Below are 18023 nucleotides of genomic sequence, written 5' to 3'. Positions count from 1 at the left end.
GCTCAGGCAGCTCATATTTCTGTTCATAGCTCAATGTACTTTTCGATAGATGCCACGGTCGTGATGGTGGGTTGGAGCCTCTGCCACCAACAGACACCATACCATGAGACTCAGAATTTGGTCCATGCGCGCAGATCTTACATATAGCTGGACTTCTACATCTCGATGCATGCATGATAGGGATTCGACAAAATTGACCTGTGCAGAAAGATCAAAAATGCTTACACTCAGCGAAATTGTTCTACCAGCCCTGACCTGGCCATACTACTGGCCACTCCGCTATTCCACATTACGACCAGTCGAAGCTCTGCTCGAAGCTTGCGAAACAGACGAAGAAGTGGGTAAAGTTATTTGTGCTTTTCGGGCAAGCAAGCATCGAGAATTGCAATCGATCAAAACGGCCGTAAGCTCTCCATCTTCCAAACTCTCACAGCTCTCAGGTGTTGACTTTTAACACATGAACAGTCCACTCTCTCCGCCGCCGCAGCAATAGGTGCCCTGTCCTGGAGAGAACTCCCACTCGAGATCTGGTCCTTCCTCGGCTGCGCCCACTGCAGCTTGACATTGGCGACATTTTCGATCGTACTGGCTGCACAACACGAATCCATTCTGGAGCGGCAGATGGAAATCAAACCCACTGACACATTGAGCAACATAGACGTCGGCAACTTTCTCAAGCTCATATTCATCAAACTCACACCGGACGCAGAGACGGAACGCTCTCAATTTCGATTTTCAAAGAATATGTTCTACATCTGGCAATCCCCGCTCATGCTAATGGCGTGGTCGTGGGTGTGGCTCTTATTGAGTATCTCACTACGAATGATAGGTCCATTCCTGGATCGGGAGAAGGTTCAAGACCTGAAGAAAGCGGGAGTGATGTACTTTGTGGTTTTTGTGGTTTGTTTGGCAAACACTGTATGGTGTTCGTTCTGTTTGTTTCGCGCGGTGTCGGCTGGATCAGTCGGAGGAAGAGTTCAAGTTATGATGTTGCTTCCAGGCACACAGCGTTTGCGGACGGGAGAAGCACATTTGCGTCCGGCAAGCGTGCAGATCGATCATGTCAAGATGACTCCTCATGGCACGCCTTTGCAGTCTCGAAATGGGACTTGTCTGTGGCATATAGAAGGAACAATAATCCGGCCGGCGACTTACTAATGCTTTGATCAGACTCAATTTCTTTTTGTTCTATCATCCAAGCCTTTATATGTAATTCCATCTTCTTTTCCAATCATATTGCACAGCGCTCACACTGAATCGTCCACTGCTTCTATCTCCCACCAATCCCCTCAAAGACCCTCCCATTATGCTCCACCACTTTCTCTCCAAACCCTCTCTCCCTATATCCCCTCAAAACCTCATTCTCCACCTTCCTCCCATCCCAATCCAATGACCAGCTCCCCTTTCCAAATTCCTCACTCATCGCATAAAACAACATCCTCTCCCCCACGTCCTCTGCCTTCCCCATCACCAAAGCACCCAACAGCGGCTCCACGACCCATCTCATCAAAACTCCCAGCACACCCTTCGCACTCCTCCCAAGTAGACCCGTGCTCGTCAACCCCGGAAAAACATGCACAAAACCCCGTCCCAGAATTCTCGGACTGCGAAGAAAAGTTATCGAAAGACAATGTCATCATCGTAGCAAACTGTCCCGCTGCATTTCCAACAGAATAATTCTTTTTGAGATCGAGATCATCTTCGAAGATTTTGCCTTCTTTCCCTCCTGCGAGAATCGATACCGCTCGCGCGGAAGAGGACATGACTGGTAGGAGGGTTTGGATGAAGCGAATGCGGGAGTAGTAACGTAATGACACAGAGTTGTCAAGTCCATCGGCATTTTCTTCGCGGCCGGTGAAGGAGATGTAGCCTTGGGAGAGGAAGAGGAGGTCGAGTTTGCTATTGGGTTGCTGTGAGAGGATAGACTTGATTTCTTGGCTGACTGAGTCGACGTTCGCGAGGAGGGAAATGTCGGATTCGAGGAATGTGTAGGTTCTGTTGGGGTTGAGGGTTTTCAGATTGTCGAGGTGAGGTTGGAAAGTCTTTTGGTTGCGGCGGATGATTATGGTGTGGGGGAAGGGGATGTGTTTGGCGAAGGCTTGGAGGGTTGCGAGGCCTATGCCACTTGTTGCGCCGACGAAGAGAGCTGTTGTGGGCGAGGAGTGGGTTTGATGGAGGGAGGCGTTGGAAGCGCGGATCTCTTTTAGTGAAGTGGGCATGGTTGATGTTTTGTACTGTCTTCTTCTGAGGTACTTGGTTCCGGTGATGTTGCTTGTTCCTTTCTGGTACTGTGTGCGTGAAAGAGCTATTTTGCTGCTTTTCTTCCTGTTCGTGAGTGATAGAAACACACCGATCGTCGCAACGCAACCTACTTATCCTCTCCTACCTCTGTCGCGTCGCAAGCGAGACAGGACCAGTATGTCCGGCTGAAACATGTTGGTGACCAACATATCGCGGTCTCGCGGCTTCCCGAATTCAGGATGTCGTGCGTAGACGTTGAAGCGGAGATATGCAGCAGCGTGCCTGAGGGATTGCTGAGGCATCACGCCTTCAGCTAAGAGCGACACAGGCGAGCGAGCTGGATGGATGACGTATGCAGGACGCTGACAAAATTGTGGCTTGAAGGCTATCTCCACCAGACCCTTAACACGCTGCGTTTGCGATTGCCGTGTGGTAGGCGGAAGGTGGAAGGTATGCACGGAGGCTTCCGCAGCAGCGCCTGCGGGTCTGAGACCAAGAGGCGCGATTTGGACATATTCGCCCTTCGCAAAACACGATTTTGTAACAACATCGGCAGAAGAAACGGACAGTTGGAGGCTGCAGGGACGGGCTTAAATAGCAAGTTTGTTGCGGGTGGCTACTCACTGCGGCGTTGTTTTGCCCTTAGTTCACCTCTAGAGGGCTGGTAAATCGACTCGAAGAACATAGATACTACCAGTTTAGAAGTGCTACAGAGTCTGCATCTTTGAGAAATACACTACATAATTATAGTCGAACTTTTAATTTATTAGATTTCCAAGAGCCGTCTCATACATTGTGGAGCCGTATATATGGTGGTAGTAGTGCTGGTCTGCTAAACATGCTGTTCTAAGACACCTCGCGAAGCCCTACTACATCAAAATCGCGCCTATTGACATCAGACGCTCCGCGAAGAGCCCGACCTCAACCACACTAACCAAAAGAGGTATAGGGTGTGCTAAATCAAGACGTGGTAGGAACAAAGGTCACGCTACGGAAGGTGGAAGGTGGAAGGGAAGGGTTCTGAGCAGGTGCGGCTGAGTGGAGATTGCTTGAAGGATCGAGACCGGATTTAACTGATCCTCCGGACATCATTACGAGCTCAACTTCACACTTCAGACACAGCGACGAACTCCATTGCAATAAATTCGAAAAAGTACATGATGACGGTCAGCTAGGGTTCGAAACAGAGCTGCGTTGTTGTTTTCCGTGCATACAACATCCGACAAATCCAGCGAATGTCAGACAATACAAAGTCCTGCTATTGTATCAGATCAGAGCATCTTAACCATAAGAATATTACTTTCTTTCCCGGCGCTCCAGGGATACCAGCAACTCTTCCAACTCACAACAGTTGCTTGCACAGCTGGCAAGTTACTGTCTCCGTTTGAAAACAAGTTCAGATGCTATAAGTCAATATGTCCGGTCGTGTCATTGTGGCCGACGTCTTGAAAGAGAAGGAATGGATAGCCCTCATGTTCGCACTTTGACTCGCGTACAGAGATGTGGTCAACCATTCTGAGATATATGGTCTCTGAGAGATGCCATGCGTTTGAGAGCCAGAACCTACCTCTTGACATCCCCGATGGTCTAAGCCCCACAACATCGATGAGCAGCAACGAGCAACGCAAGGATCACTCTTACCAGCTGCCCATCTTCTGGCACTCCCTGCCTCGCCAAAGATGCAGCCACCCATTCCAGACAATGTCTCCAACTCGTAGAAGGAATCCAACGACGCAGCATCTTATACAAACGTTTAGAAGAGAAGTCTTGCACTACACAAAGAAATGTCCAAAAGCCCGAAAAGCCCCATCACCAATATCGATTGACACACCGCCAAGCTGATAACGACCACGGCAGATTCGGCCAGTTGACTAATACAGCACAACACAGCACAGTGAAGCATTATCAAGCACGGCTATAGAGATTGAAAAGCTATCATCAGAAGGGACAACATTCTCGCCGGAAAAGGTGGCCAGAGGATCTACTCGATAGCATTAGCAATCAAATCCTGTTCTATGTGGAAATGGAAAATCAGAATTCTTTCCGAACGGAAAATTCGACTTCCCATCCGGATGATGGAAAGAAAAGCATCCCTCTCAAGGTTTCAGCTATTGTAATTGCAACACCACATCGGCCTAGTCATCGTCGTCGTTGGGGTTGTTGTCGTACGATAAATAGCAAAGCGTCCCTCGATTCATCTGTTCACGCCATAGAGTCAGCGAACCCTCTTCATCTTCCAGATACACACCATTCTTTCAACTTACTGACCTCAAAATATGGCACGTCCTCCAAAGATCGCAATAATCTACGTAAGTTCCAAACAACCCCAAACACACCCACCACCCCCAACACATAACCAAACGCCAACACTCACATCAATCTCACTCATATAGTACTCCGCCTACGGCCACACAAAACTCCTCGCAGAAGCCGAAGCCCGAGGCATCAAAGCCACAGGCGGCCAAGTCGATATTTGGCAAGTCCCCGAGACGCTTTCCGAAGAAGTTCTTGCCAAAATGCACGCGCCTCCCAAAGATTCCAACTATCCGGTTCTTGACTCGCAGGAGATTTTGGAGCAGTATGATGGCTTTCTCTTTGGGATTCCGACAAGATATGGCACTTGGCCGGCACAGTGGAGAGCGCTGTGGGATCAGACGGGAGGGTTGTGGTCGAGAGGCGCGTTGTGGGGGAAGGTGAGACTTGTACCGCTCATCTCTTCAACTTGCGGAAGACTGCTTCCTTTTGCTTTGCTTAAGCTGATACTTGCTGATAGTATGCCGGTCTATTCATTTCCACAGCAGCTCCTGGCGGCGGACAAGAATCGACGGCTATCGCGGCGATGAGTGCACTCGCACATCACGGGATGACTTACGTTCCGCTTGGCTTCAAGACTGTGTCTCATATTTTGTCTGACATTTCGGAAGTTCGGGGTGGTTCTGCTTGGGGAGCGGGAACGTTCACTGCAGCTGATGGTTCCCGCCAGCCTTCGGCAAAGGAGATTGAGCTGGCTGAGGCGCATGGCAAGCAGTTCTATGAAGCTGTCGCACGAGTCAATTTCGAGTAGCTCTATTTGCAGCGTAGAGCGGAGTCTTGTCGACAAGAGGCACAGGATGAAGCAAGCACGTGGCGGACAGGATTGAGCAACAAGAGCAAGCCCTTGCTGATGCTACTGTGGACCAACGGCGTCGGGGACCGGTTGCGGGTGTCAATTCGATCGACTTGTTTTGTACGGAGAATGAATTGTTGTTCGACCTCAAGAAACATCGAATTTTGTCAAGGCATGTTCCTCTGCATCTCTGATCTTGTGAGCCAACGTGAACGAAAGTTCGACTGTATTGAGCAGCGTTCATTCCCCAAGACTTACAGAGTTCGATGGCGATGAAAAACCTGAAGTCATCGTCAGCAACTGGAATCATGATCTTCGTCCCAATTCTCTGTCTTCATGTAAAAGACTTCACCTTCCGAAGCCGGTTATGTCGAATAGAAAGAACAATGTTGGAAGGTACTTCTGCGGAAGAACGTCGCACCTGCACCTACCACACTTTCAAAATCTGGACGTCATTTGAGGAGCGTCTGGAAAGAGACAGCCAATTCTATGAATTGTTGTGGAAAGACCCTGAAGTCGTTGGTCAATCTTGCTCTACGCACAACGACAAGGGCAAGATTTCTCTCGAGGCACCATGATATTCTGTCTTTCGCCTGAACACCTAGCTCGATACTTTCTCCATCTTGGCATGAATTCGGAAACTCTTGTGTTTGAAAATATCATTGAGGCCAAATTCCAGAAAAGGTAGAGGAAGGCTGGAGTGTATGCACTGCCCTTGCGCCAAGGCGCACGGCTGGGGCTGAGCTGTGTGTGTAACGCTACATTCGCGCAGCAGCGTCTACTTCTCTCTTCGAACTTCCCCGAGCCGGTAGGTATGTTTCTTCTTCGCATTGTCCCGGTGCCTCATTACCTTCGTGGGTAAGCACTTTGCCTTGCGATGCAGCACAGATACAAAGCCCACTGGCTTAGCGATCCGAGGACTGCCATTCTGTACGAATGCACAGACCGACTCAGATAGCGCAGAGATGGCGACGGGAGACTCATTGACGGTTTCGGCGACTTTTGATCAGGGTACCGTCCCGAATGCCACAATATACAAGCCTTTGCAGCCTGGCCAGATTCGGGTGCTGCACCTACAGCCAGCTCGAGAGGTCACAGCTCCTCTGGTTGGTGTCTTCGAGATCATTGAGATTGGAAGTGGCGCGGGATACGAAGCATTGTCTTATACCTGGGATCAACCTTTCAGCGAAGACGACGTATCGAATCTATCGCCGCTAAAATCTTCGACACAGAAGGCCTGGACGCAGGAATCAATATTCTCAACCTATCAGTTCGAGTCTGGCGTCATATGGATACACGAAGTCGCAGTACCAACGACTGCCAATTTGCACGTCGCACTAAGAAGATTGCGCTATTCGGACGAAGCTCGAAGTTTGTGGATCGACGCTATATGCATCAATCAGGACGACCTTATGGAACGCTCTGCCCAGGTTGCTTGCATGGCGCAAGTCTTTTCAGGTGCAAGCCAAGTAGTCGCATGGATTGGCGAGGACTCTGTGGCTGAGGATGGACAGTTTTTCCTTCGTCACTGTGGTCAGGATGCCGAGTCCTGGAAGGACAATCGCTCAGGTCCTTCGTGGATGCTTGATAAGCATGAGGACCTGCACCCCGTATTCGAGCAACGACGGTACTTCAGACGCCGTTGGTGCATACAGGAAATGGCTTTCGCCCAATGTGCAAAGCTAAACTGTGGCCCCTTGGAAATTCCATGGTCCGCGTTCATCGCCGCTCTTAGCGGAGACCGAGGTCTCGATTTCGGCACAATAACTACACTTGCTAAGATTACAGAAGAAGAGAACACGATTCAATTGATGATTCTACTATCTCCGTGGAAGTGTCTAGACAAACGTGATGCTATCTATTCCATTGCCAGCATTCTGAAACTTCGCCCAGACTGTCCACAAATCAGGATAGACTACAGCCTGGACTGGCCAACGGTGTATACTCACTTCACGCGCGACTATATCCAGCTGAACGGCTATATAGCCGCCTGGAACATTCTTATCACCGCTGGCTTGAAACTCTGGAGTCTGTGGTCCAGAGATCACGTCCCTTCCGAGACTCATAGTTGGGTGCCTGATTGGGCTAACTGCGAAGTCTATGATGGTTGGATCACGAGTAGCATGCGCATGTCTGATTGCCTGATTGGAAACCATTTCTCGGCCAAAGATGACAAGTACGCAGTTGCCTGTGACGATCATAGTATCATGATTGATTTGCTATACCTCGGACAGGTGGGAATCGATGAGCCTTCTGAACATGGATTATTGTGTAATGATTGTTACTATGGACTACCAGCGGGACACATCTTAGGAAAAATAGATGTTGCACTGGTCCTGAGAAGATGCGGCGAACGGGATATGACTTTCCAGCTTGTAAGCCTTGTGTGGCCATCGCCTCGCGGCTGGCTCATAGAACCAGAGATGCACAGAGTCACTATTATATGAGGGTTTCGATCAACTAAGCTCGAACACATACCCGCAGGACCCATCTCATCATCGCAGTACATTGCCCAAGCACCAAAGCGATGGGAAATTTGACGCAATCTAAAGCTAGCTACAATTCGTGCAAGCATTCAATAGCTCGACTAAATTACTGCTTTGAGTAAATTGAGCAGCGCTCTCATAAATCCGCAATTCAGACTAGAGTCGATAATAGTTTACGCAGCTGCAGTCTGTCGTAGCTTCATAGACTGTTGTGGTCCTCCTTCTCCAATATTGACGAACAGAGTGTTTTTGCAGCATGTTCACGCAGAAAACCTGCGCTTTGGCCAAGACTTGAGGTAATGCTGTTGCGCGAACACTATTGATGTAGAAAGGTAGCAAAAAGAAGGTCAGCAGTACGCGCACGTCTGGGTGGCCCGACACGGGTTGTTGCTCATATCACTTTACAGTCTCGTGACCGTTGCTGACAGATAATGATCATGATGAAGCAAGGAGAGCATTCAGCCGGAGATTTTCGCCGCTGTCAACGTCTTCTGGTCAATGAGGGCATGTGAGGTCTACGCCTAAGATTCATGTTAACCGTTGGAGTTCGCGTGTGCGCTTGCTAACCCGAGTGGAGTCTGATTTCGGACTGTTGCAAAGAAATCGTGTAGGCCTCACAGAGGCATCGTGAAGGACTTCCTAGTCTTTGTCCATCTTGGCTGGTTTTTGTGGAAAGTACCAGACGACCTGAGTTAAAAGCTATTGCCTTGTATCGGTCGCGATTCATAAGAGCTAGTCACTAAGTGGCCGTGCTTATTCGCAACTTTCGAGAGCCACTTCGATCAGAGCGCCTTCAAGTTTCTCGGTCCGCTTCTAGAATCTGCTGTCTCGTCATGACAAGCCAGGCTCCAGTACAACGGTGAAGCAAGACAGTCGGGGCCATCTACCATCTTTCGCGGACGGCTTTCTGCAATTGGTGTTTGTTGATCAATTGATCCTGCATGCTTTCAAGAATTTTCCTTGTCGAAAAAGTGTGATCGTGCTACGTCTTTTGACGATCTTGATTTTACAAGCCAGTGACGACTGAGCTGTGAGTAAGTTGAGCAGCGCTCATCTTCGAGGAGATGCTCGTGCCAGACAGCGAGTGATTACCGCAATCACATTCCGTTACGTTGAATGCACACGCTGATGCAATCCGATCTCCATCCCCTTCCTATGATGTGTTATAGAAAGACGTCGAAGACGGTCGTCAAACCTGCTCGACTGCGGCTCATCAGGGGTAATGTGTTGGCGTTGCGTAGCTGCGGCATAAAGTTTCGCCATCTCCCGGTTTTTCGGACTCGATCATGCTGACATGCTGGTGCCAGGTTGTTGCGCTGCGCTGCCCGATGTCAAGGGCCTGTGTATGCCCATTCCGCAGGACTGGGACAGCGCTACTCTCGTCAATGGCTGGATGATGGATTGGGTTATTGCTCACTTTGCGCGGAGCTAAGAGCGGGCAGTACAAGAATCTCACATGGAGTGAACACTACACCCGAAAATGAGAGACATTCTTGCTGCCCAATGTCGGACATTGTCGTAATAAACGACCTGCGTATTTGTTTCATGGACGAGGGGCATATCGTGTCTACGTGGACCTTGCTAGATGCGCTCGGGACGGTGGACCCTGCTGTGGTTGTCGTTGTGCTTGTTGGCTTGCTTCTCCGCGCTGCGCTGTGCCCTGACGTTATGAGTTACCGGGATGTCGCTGTCAACGACATCTGAAAAACGTAACCGAGCTGGAAGAGAGGGTGGGTCATCGCGCTCGACATGACAAGCCTAGGGAATATTTGAAGATGCGATATTGCCGCGTCTGCTGCAGCATGTGCAATATAACCTTTCCGTGTTTTCGCTCACCGCTGAAGATGTGGAGGTGGAAGTTGCCCCTCGCATGGTCAAATCGGCAGATGAATAGCTCGCGTGCGCTTCGTTCGGGAGTGACGATGTGAAGGGGCATTTCCGCGTTGGGGCCAGTTGGCGACAAGCATGTCTTGGGTCGTCGAAACAGGCAGTGGAAGGCAAGAGGCCAGCTGCAGCACGGGCGACATGCAGCATCGCGCTGAGGCATCGCGCCGAGGCATTTCCGTGTCAGACTCGCGCCTAATTTGGGCGCGGCGAGGTGCTTGGCGCTGGGAAAGCGGACCTCACCGCCTCGAGCTGCTGCAGCACCAGGATGCACCTCCGCACGCACGCTGCTTGACGACTGACGCCACCCTACAGCCAGAATGAACACCCATTTTATGCTGAGTATACCACGCCATCCGCAACCGAGACACCACCGAGGACGACGTGGCGCGGGCGTGTTGCATGTGAGATCAGCACCCGAAGCTCGCACGGCATGGCCTTCGAGAAATGGTGCTGGAAGAGGGCAGAATCTTGCCTTCCGCACCGATCGAGCGCGGTGCCTTGACGTGCAGGGCGAGGCCGTGAGCCTTGCAGCGCGCCCAAGGACGAGCAGCAAATGAGCGTCTGCCACAAAGCCGCACGTTCATGCACTCGTCAGACGCCGGCCCACTCCAATGCTGCTGCTGCTGTTGAAGCTGACCCTGCGTGCGAGAGACATCGCAGCCATTGCAGAGTGCGTGCAGTCGTCGTTGCAGTCAAGTCTTGTGCAACCCTCAATGCGTGGCTCCTCGTGCCCGCTGCCTTTTCGTCGTGGCGCTCGCCGTGCAACCGGACTGCCACGCTGGTGGGACTCGTCTGGCCCGCTGAGCTCACCTCGACTGGTCCCGCTTCATTGAACGCGATTTCGTCCTGCGTTGAATTCTCAGGCACAGCAGCTCCGCGCAATTTGGCAGGAGCTCCGCCTGTGCTGCTCAGCGTCGGGCATTTAGCTTCTGTCCACCTGGTGAGTCCTGGACGAGACCCTGACCGCACACCACACTCGCCCATCCATGGCCCACTGCAGATGGCGGTGGCTGCAGCTTGGCTAAGTTAGAGCTGCTGCTGTTCATTGACAACACATCGACCGCTGCGGTCCGCGATCCCACAGACAGACAGCTCGCACGTTGCACCGCACCGCGCGCGCTGCATCGCCAGAGCGCGCCTATCTGGCATCCAGCCCTCTCCATCTGCTTCCCGTCCGGCGTGAGGTTCGTACTCGCGGGGTCGAGTTATCAACGACTGGAGATACTCACAACCCGGTCACCAAGAATCCTGCTCCGCCCGGGAATCCTTTCGCGTGCACTCACCATCGTTGCATGCAAAACGTCATGGCCAGCCCGACATTCCTTGCTCTCGTCGTCAGTCTGGAACGGGCACAGCGTGGATGCCACCAGGATCTGCATCTTTGAGACGTGGTCCCACTATGCAGTAGTTGCCGAGCTCTGCGGTACCTAGCGCTCGCGCGTGCTGGCTGGCGCTATCGAAGCTGCCGCTGCCCAACAGCACTGCAGCTGTTTTTCCGAGCCCACATCAGTTCGAGCATGGAGCGAATGCACGACATAGTGCTACTCCCCATCTCCGTTGCTCCCTCGCCACTGGTCCAAGCCGCGCATTCCTGACAGCTTCCTAGCCGCCCGCCGTACCTGACGCATTGACTGACAGATGATCCTCGTCGCGAGCAGCAGAGAAACTTCGCGCCTTTCCCGCCAGCTGTGCTGTAGAACGACGCCCGGGGCCCATCTCGATCTGCACCTAGATATTGTTGTTACCTGCGGAGCTCATGCTATCCGCCTCTCGATCATCAACATCCTCTGGCCGAAACGTGCGCCAGCACATCAACTATGGGTCCTGACTTCCGGGTAGCCTCGAAGCAGCATTGCAGCTCTTCATCATCTCATCTTGTTGCCATGTCCACATTCTTGGGTTCGCCGTTCCTCTACACCGGTGCCGACCCTCCTCGCCTGTGATCGTCTTCTATTTTTCTCACAGCGTTCCATGTCGCTGGCATAGCAGCAGTATATATCCACCCACCATCGGGTTGTCGTGAACACTTTACTTACGCATTCGGCCATTCACATACCGCCTCGACTCTCTAGCCTGACCACCATCCAGCAATTGACTACACCGCTCGTCATCACTACTACCGTGGCTCCTGTTGGCGCCCTTACATTATCGGATCCACGACTGCGGTGCTACCACCACGACGAATATTAGAAGAACCTTTTAAGCATCGTGCTGCAGCCATCGACTGGAATTGGTCAACACTAGCACATTCCCTACAGCCACGCAGAACCTCATCGACCTGATTGGAGCCAACATGTTCTACACCATGTACCTGTCGAGTAAGTGTCGTTCGTCAACTGCCTCTTTCCAGCAACGACTGCATGAGGGGCTTCTGTTGCGCTCTTCCAATATGGAAACCATAGCGTCGACTAACACGCCTCACTCTAGGTGTCTGCCAACGACGTCAGTGGCCCGAGCCTCACTACGAGCCTTACCGCACCCGTTCAGGCTGGCATTGCAAGGTCCGTGTCAACAACCGAGAATACTGCACCGAAGTGCCCTACGCTTCGGAAAGTCTGGCACGAGATGGAGCCGCTCAGAAGGGATACATGATCTGCCGGAACTTTTCTGTCAATGATGGAATGGGACCTGGCCAACGACCTGGACAAACTGTACAGGGTTTACCCGTCGCCATTGGCACTGGAAGAGGTGGCAAGAGGGGCTCTGCTGCTAGTTACGATACTGCGAGCACGGATGGTACCAGCAGTGGCGGCAACAGTCCTCGCAGCACCGAAAGTGGGTTCGAACAGCAGATCCGACAAGTCACTCAGCAGGTGCCTAAGCCATCCACACAGCAACCTCGCCGGACAAAGGCCGCCACGGACGGGTATATGTGCTACTGCCAACGAGCACCGGTCCGAGCCTATGGACGATGTGGATGGTGCTTGCAAGAGAGTGGATGGCAGTAAAGATGACGGCCACGACGACCATGACCAAAAGCCCAAGCATATCATCATTGGGAGCGAGCGTGTTTTCCATTGGAGCAGCATCTGCCTCTTCTGTTTTCCTTGTTTCATCTGTGTACGAGAATGGGTGCCGCGAGGCATATTTGACGAATATCTAACGAATTTACTATTACTACCTGGAATGGAACGAGACGGGTGGAACGAGAAGCATTCTACTCTACTCTATAGTATTACGATTATCACGACGAAAATTTACGACGACCAGACCACTGTCATTTCACTGGCGTTCGTTCACTTTTACATATCCTCCTTCGCTTTCCAGGGTAGTCCACCCGAGGGCACCATCACTTCCACGATTGTCGGGCCTCGCATCTGTACTGCGGAAGAAGGTAGCGACCAAAAGTTTCACTGTGAGGAGCCACCGTCGTTTGGACGTTCGCACGGGCAGGCTATACGAATTGTGCCAAACGAAGGAGTGGGTCACGAAAGAAAGAAGCCAAAAAGCGAAGCGAAGGACCAACTGCGTGTCGATCATTGTAATTTTTTTCCAAGGCAATTTAGATGCACACGAACGTTGAGAAGGAATGACATGGAACGCGATTGTTGCATGTGAGACTTCACTTTGCGAGGTATTGTTTTCTTCTGCTTCGAAAAAAAAATGGACTCTACGGAAATGAAGAGGTGATGGAAGGGATGCGAGGGATTTGAGAGGCAATTCTGTAGTCGTCAAGATCACATTACATTCATTCGTTAAATTCTATGTCTCTTTTCTGAGATGCTTTCATCATTTAGGGTTCGGTTCGTTCGTTGCGTTGGCTGCTGTCGCTGAGTGAGCGGAAGGACTTGCCTCCCGACCGTTCCTTGGCTCGGGGGCATTCTCGCTCCTCACTCAACAGCAGCGATGCAACGACGCCACACTCAACTCACTGTATGCAAGTGAGCTGGCAGCAAATCCCGACGAAGCTGCGCAAATCCCCAAGTCGAGCCACGTTTTCTCATCTCAATGTCATGAAATCAAAGATCTTAAACCCTGCGAGGCCTGTACGCAGCCTTCTCAATAGGCGTAAACTCGCCCGTAGCAATAATATCCCTGCTCGAGAGCCCAACCTCAACACCAATCTTCGCTCCTTCCGAGATCTTCCACTGCTGCGAGTAGATATCCCAGTGGGAGATGTCGCGGCGGTTGAGCTCGAAAGTAACTTCCTGGCTCTCACCAGGCTCGAGGTGAACCTTCTCGAAACCACGCAGGACGCGTGGAGGAGTGATCGCCGAGTTGGCGATTTGTGGAAGAGCGAGGTAGAGTTGAGGAACAGTGGCACCGGCGATATCGCCGGTGTTGGTGACGGTGGTCTTGACGGAGTAGAGTTTCTCCCAGAGGGCTGGGTTACCACCGACGGCGACTGGGAGGTCTTCTGGGAGGGCAGCAATTGGGCCTTCGGTGAGAGGGGTGATTTCTGCGCCCTCGAGTTCGAAAGTGGTGTAGGAGAGACCGAAACCGAATTCGTATTGGACGCTGAGGTTGTAGTAGTCGAAGTGGTGGTAGTCGGTGAGAAGACCCTCTTCGAAGTCGTCTTGCCAGGCGTTGGGGTCGTCGGTCTCGAGGAGCTCGGTGGAGTTGATGATTGGGACGAAGTCGTAGTCGTTCACGCCCTTGGCGATGGTGTATGGGAGCTTGCCGCTTGGGTTGATCTCACCCCAGAGGAGGTCGACGATGGAGTTTCCAACTTCCTGTCCACCAAGGTGAGCTGCGACGATGGCAGTGACGTTAGGGTGGTCAGCGAATGGCAGGACGTTCAGACCAGCGGAGTGAGTGATCACGACGGTGTTAGCACACTCCTTGGCAACAGCCTCAACAACACCAGTACCGTTGAAGTCAGGGAGCAGGCTGGTACGGTCGTAAGCCTCAGATGCCCAGGTCTTGAGGAAGACGAGGCAGACATCTGGAGGCGATGGAAGGACGCGAACGAAGCCACCTTCGGCGGCGATGATGGTGTTGTTGAGAATGTACTGGACAAGAGCACCCTCGCCAGCCTTGGCCTTGATGGCCTCGAGTGGGGTCACCACGTAGGTGTGTCGACCAGTACCAGACCCTCCCGCAGTAGGAAGTACACCAAACTCGTAGCCGATCTCTTGGGTGAGTTGAGCGAAGTACAATCCATCATCAATGTCACCGGCATCGTTACCGAAAACACCAATGTTTTGTGGGTTCTTGAGTGGCAGAGTGTTGTTAACGTTCTTGAGGAGGACGGAACCAGCGGAGCCAAGCTCGCGAATGTGCTTGACTCTCTCGGCATTACGAAGATCAACCACCTCATCACCGTAGGTCCAGTTGTAGCGGTACTGGCTAGTGTTCCAGGTGCGTTGAGTAGATGGAGTAGATGGATCGATAAGTGGGTAGTCCTGGTCCTGACCCAAGTAGAAATATGGTGCCATGATGCGGTGTGCCATGTCGTCCAAACGACTGGCAGCCAAGCTGCCGTTGTTGACCGAAGTGGTGAGGTTGGCACCCCAGAAGGATGGCTGAGAAACCTGGAACTCAATACCGCCGGGCATGTTCATGTCGAGACCTGCATCTGCAGCGTGGTATCCAGCATGTGTTGCCATCCAGTCGGAGACAACCCAGCCCGGGAAACCAAGCTCTTCCTTCAGGATGCCATTTAGAAGCTTGCTGTTCTGGCAGGCGTAAGATGCGTTGAGACGGTTGTATGAGCACATGAAAGATGCCACACCAGCATGGACGGCATCTTGGAAGGGCCAGAGATAGAGTTCGTGCATCGTGCGATCGTCGATGTTGGAGGAGATAGCTTCGATGGTGATGTTGTTGTCGTTCGTGGTTGGGTTACGCTGAGTCTCTTGCTCGTTACCCACCAAGTCTGCAGTCGCGTTAGCAATTTCGAGCAAGTTCGTAACGGGTTTCACTTACGCTTTGCGCAAGCTTGAACACCTCGGTCTTGGTGTCCCTTGATGGTCTCGTACATGAAGATACCAGTCAAGTATGGATCGACTGAGAAACCTTCCTATAGGTCACTGTCAGCTTGGCTTCCTCTCATATCACTCTCAATTGTGTGTCTTACCCAGTTTCTGCCTCCAAGACCACTTCGTCCAAGAGGACCAGCGACAGGTCCCAGAATGACCTGAGATCCCTTCTCTCTGTACTCGTCTGCTATGTGTACAGCTCTCTCATATGCAAGTTTCTTGTCCCATGAAGCACCAACAGTCAGACCTGTAATAGCCATCAGTATCATAGATAGAGGCAGGCACGAAAGGGCGTTGCTTACCTGCGGGATAGACATTTGCGTAAACTGCTTGACGTATGGCGAGAGGACCATCTTGGAGGCAAAGGCCATTGAAGCCAAGACGAGGAATGGGTGCGATGTTTCCAACGCAAGGTCCCTCAGTACCAGTAACGAGTGCTGACTTCTCTTCAGTAGTCAACTGTGCAACCCACTCCTTGGCCTTCTCGAGAGCTTCCTCCCAGCCAATGCCGGTGATGTTTGCTAAGCTCCGGTCAGCATCAGTCAAATGGAGCTGGAGCGTCCATGCTTACGCGATGGGTAGACTGGAGGACTGGTGGTGTAGTCCTCGTGGTTCCAGGCTGGGACACCTGGGGTGGTGGTCTCGTTTTGTCCATTGACCAGAGCAAGAGATGCCAGGAAGGCAGCTGCTGCGCGCAGCTTCTCTGAACGAACCATGATGATCGATTATGCTAGACTTCCAGTAGCACAATTGAAGCTCACAGCTTTCGAATGGCAGAGACGACGAGAGGCCATCGTTAAGTACTCTCACACGGCCGCTCATCGGCCTCGAGATCGACAACGATGCCATCGCAACATTTCGAGACTATCCACTGGAGCCACTCACGATGCAACCCTCGTGGCCGACACGATGCCTCTCGCGGTTGTGTCGACCGGAGCGGAAGGCCAACAGTGTCGTCACGCCGTTTTTTCTTGAAGCTGCGGAGGAGCTAGGAGGTCAGTGCACATGGTACTTGTCGGGTATTGACCAAGAAGAGGAAAGTAGCTGCAGGTTCTATGTTCTTGGCGGTCCCTCTATGGTGCGGAAAAGGGCACGCGGCCCTTAAGAACACGCCTCAATCTTAGGTGAGGCTTGTGCTTATGTGGAGAATGCTTCGAAGTAAGTTTCTCGATCCATCGGGCAGCCTCTCCAATACTTGGGGTAAGACTGAGCCATTTCGTGACGTCCTTGGATGTTCTGACAGACCTCTCTGGTATTGGTAGGCTGGTATTTCGAAGGTGTTCACGACATCGTACAGCCTCTCAAGCCCTCGGCCGAGGCAGTGGATCACAGTCTAGTGACGCTGGTTCACGCACGATATCGTGGTCCGGTTGAAATGAATTTTGCAACAGGGTGGATCGTTGTTCCCTCGTGTTTCTCCACCGTGATCGAGGCGCGCTCCAGCTTCACTCCAGACCCCACTCAACTTCTCTCCAGGCCCACTTTGGTAGCAAAGATGGAGGGCCGAAGTCATAACAGCCCGCTAGTCGGCAATAAGTGACTCGTGACACAGAGGATTATGCTAAAGACCACCGGACGTAGCAGAGAGTGGCAACTTCCGATGTTAGCATCCGATCCGTCTTATGTGCCTCCGTCACGATCTTCTTGTGCGTTGCAGCCAGATGCCGAATCTTAAGTGCTATCTAGGTACGTATGCTGCACTTATAAGGCGTAGTTGGGGCTCCGCAAAAGCATAGCCGAATAAGGAGGCTGGCCTCGAGAGATTTTCGGCGCAAATTGCCCACGGCGAGCTCTCAAAAGTCGGCATTTCATCGTCAATGAGGCGGCAATTGCAGTATGGCGGAAACGAGGGCCGAAGTTCCAGCACCAGCGGACCGCAGTGCGTTAGTACGCGATGTTCGCAGTGGTATTGGTCTGTACGGGCCGAGCGGTGGCATCGTGGTGCCGACGTCGTTGTTGTCGGCTGTCTGTTGACGCTGCCACTTTCACCAGTTCCGGTTACGTGAGACGATGCCAAGCCAAGACCGTCGGCTTACGGCTCCGAGCCCTACACTAGTGGAGAAACATCGGAGCAGCAGCCGAGCTAGCAACACCGCACACTTCTTGGCCGCAATGCTTTGACATGCTTCTTGGAAAGCAAGTGACGCTGAGAAGCTACGCTAGCCCGCAATGCCCATAGACGTGGCGGAGCAAGTGGTCCTAGCCATTACTTGAGAGAAACCGGCTCCACGACATTGCAAGATCAGAAAGATGTCCTGGCCGCACGCTGCGCCCTCCACGAACACCACATGCTCAAGCATTTCTCAGTCTGGCATGCCCGCGCTTCTCGTCTCGAAGAGTGCAACCAGAGATGTGATAAAGACGGGTGGAGACCGAATGGGG

At 52.1% G+C, this 18023-nt stretch overlaps 5 protein-coding genes across 5 annotated transcripts; 3 read left to right on the top strand and 2 right to left on the bottom strand.

The window, feature by feature from the left end:
• Window positions 1-1415: 1415 nt before the first annotated feature.
• Window positions 1416-2219, bottom strand: RHO25_010199 (uncharacterized protein; the record flags this gene model as incomplete). Its single annotated transcript, XM_023601716.2, has 1 exon — window positions 1416-2219. One exon carries the CDS (start codon window positions 2217-2219, stop codon window positions 1416-1418), a length of 804 nt encoding a protein of 267 aa, XP_023453534.1.
• Window positions 2220-4517: 2298 nt separating this feature from the next.
• On the top strand, window positions 4518-5305 carry CLAH7_2 (Minor allergen Cla h 7; the record flags this gene model as incomplete). Its single annotated transcript, XM_023601715.1, has 3 exons — window positions 4518-4550; window positions 4635-4934; window positions 5015-5305. 3 exons carry the CDS (start codon window positions 4518-4520, stop codon window positions 5303-5305), a joined length of 624 nt encoding a protein of 207 aa, XP_023453533.1.
• A 1007-nt stretch (window positions 5306-6312) lies between these two features.
• RHO25_010197 (uncharacterized protein) lies at window positions 6313-7794 on the top strand (the record flags this gene model as incomplete). Its single annotated transcript, XM_065603260.1, has 1 exon — window positions 6313-7794. One exon carries the CDS (start codon window positions 6313-6315, stop codon window positions 7792-7794), a length of 1482 nt encoding a protein of 493 aa, XP_065459332.1.
• A 4219-nt stretch (window positions 7795-12013) lies between these two features.
• On the top strand, window positions 12014-12668 carry RHO25_010196 (uncharacterized protein; the record flags this gene model as incomplete). Its single annotated transcript, XM_023601714.2, has 2 exons — window positions 12014-12038; window positions 12148-12668. The coding sequence occupies 2 exons, from the start codon at window positions 12014-12016 to the stop codon at window positions 12666-12668; spliced, it is 546 nt and encodes a 181-aa protein (XP_023453528.2).
• A 1020-nt stretch (window positions 12669-13688) lies between these two features.
• On the bottom strand, window positions 13689-16357 carry RHO25_010195 (uncharacterized protein; the record flags this gene model as incomplete). Its single annotated transcript, XM_023601713.2, has 5 exons — window positions 13689-15538; window positions 15589-15682; window positions 15740-15888; window positions 15944-16162; window positions 16213-16357. The coding sequence occupies 5 exons, from the start codon at window positions 16355-16357 to the stop codon at window positions 13689-13691; spliced, it is 2457 nt and encodes an 818-aa protein (XP_023453527.1).
• Between the last annotated feature and the right edge of the window lie 1666 nt (window positions 16358-18023).

This window comes from Cercospora beticola, chromosome 6 (assembly GCF_033473495.1).
Source record: "Cercospora beticola chromosome 6, complete sequence".
In the NCBI taxonomy this organism is placed as follows: domain Eukaryota; kingdom Fungi; phylum Ascomycota; class Dothideomycetes; order Mycosphaerellales; family Mycosphaerellaceae; genus Cercospora; species Cercospora beticola.
The sequence above is the reverse complement of the archived record's forward strand: the minus strand, read 5'-3'. Positions and strand labels throughout refer to the sequence as shown.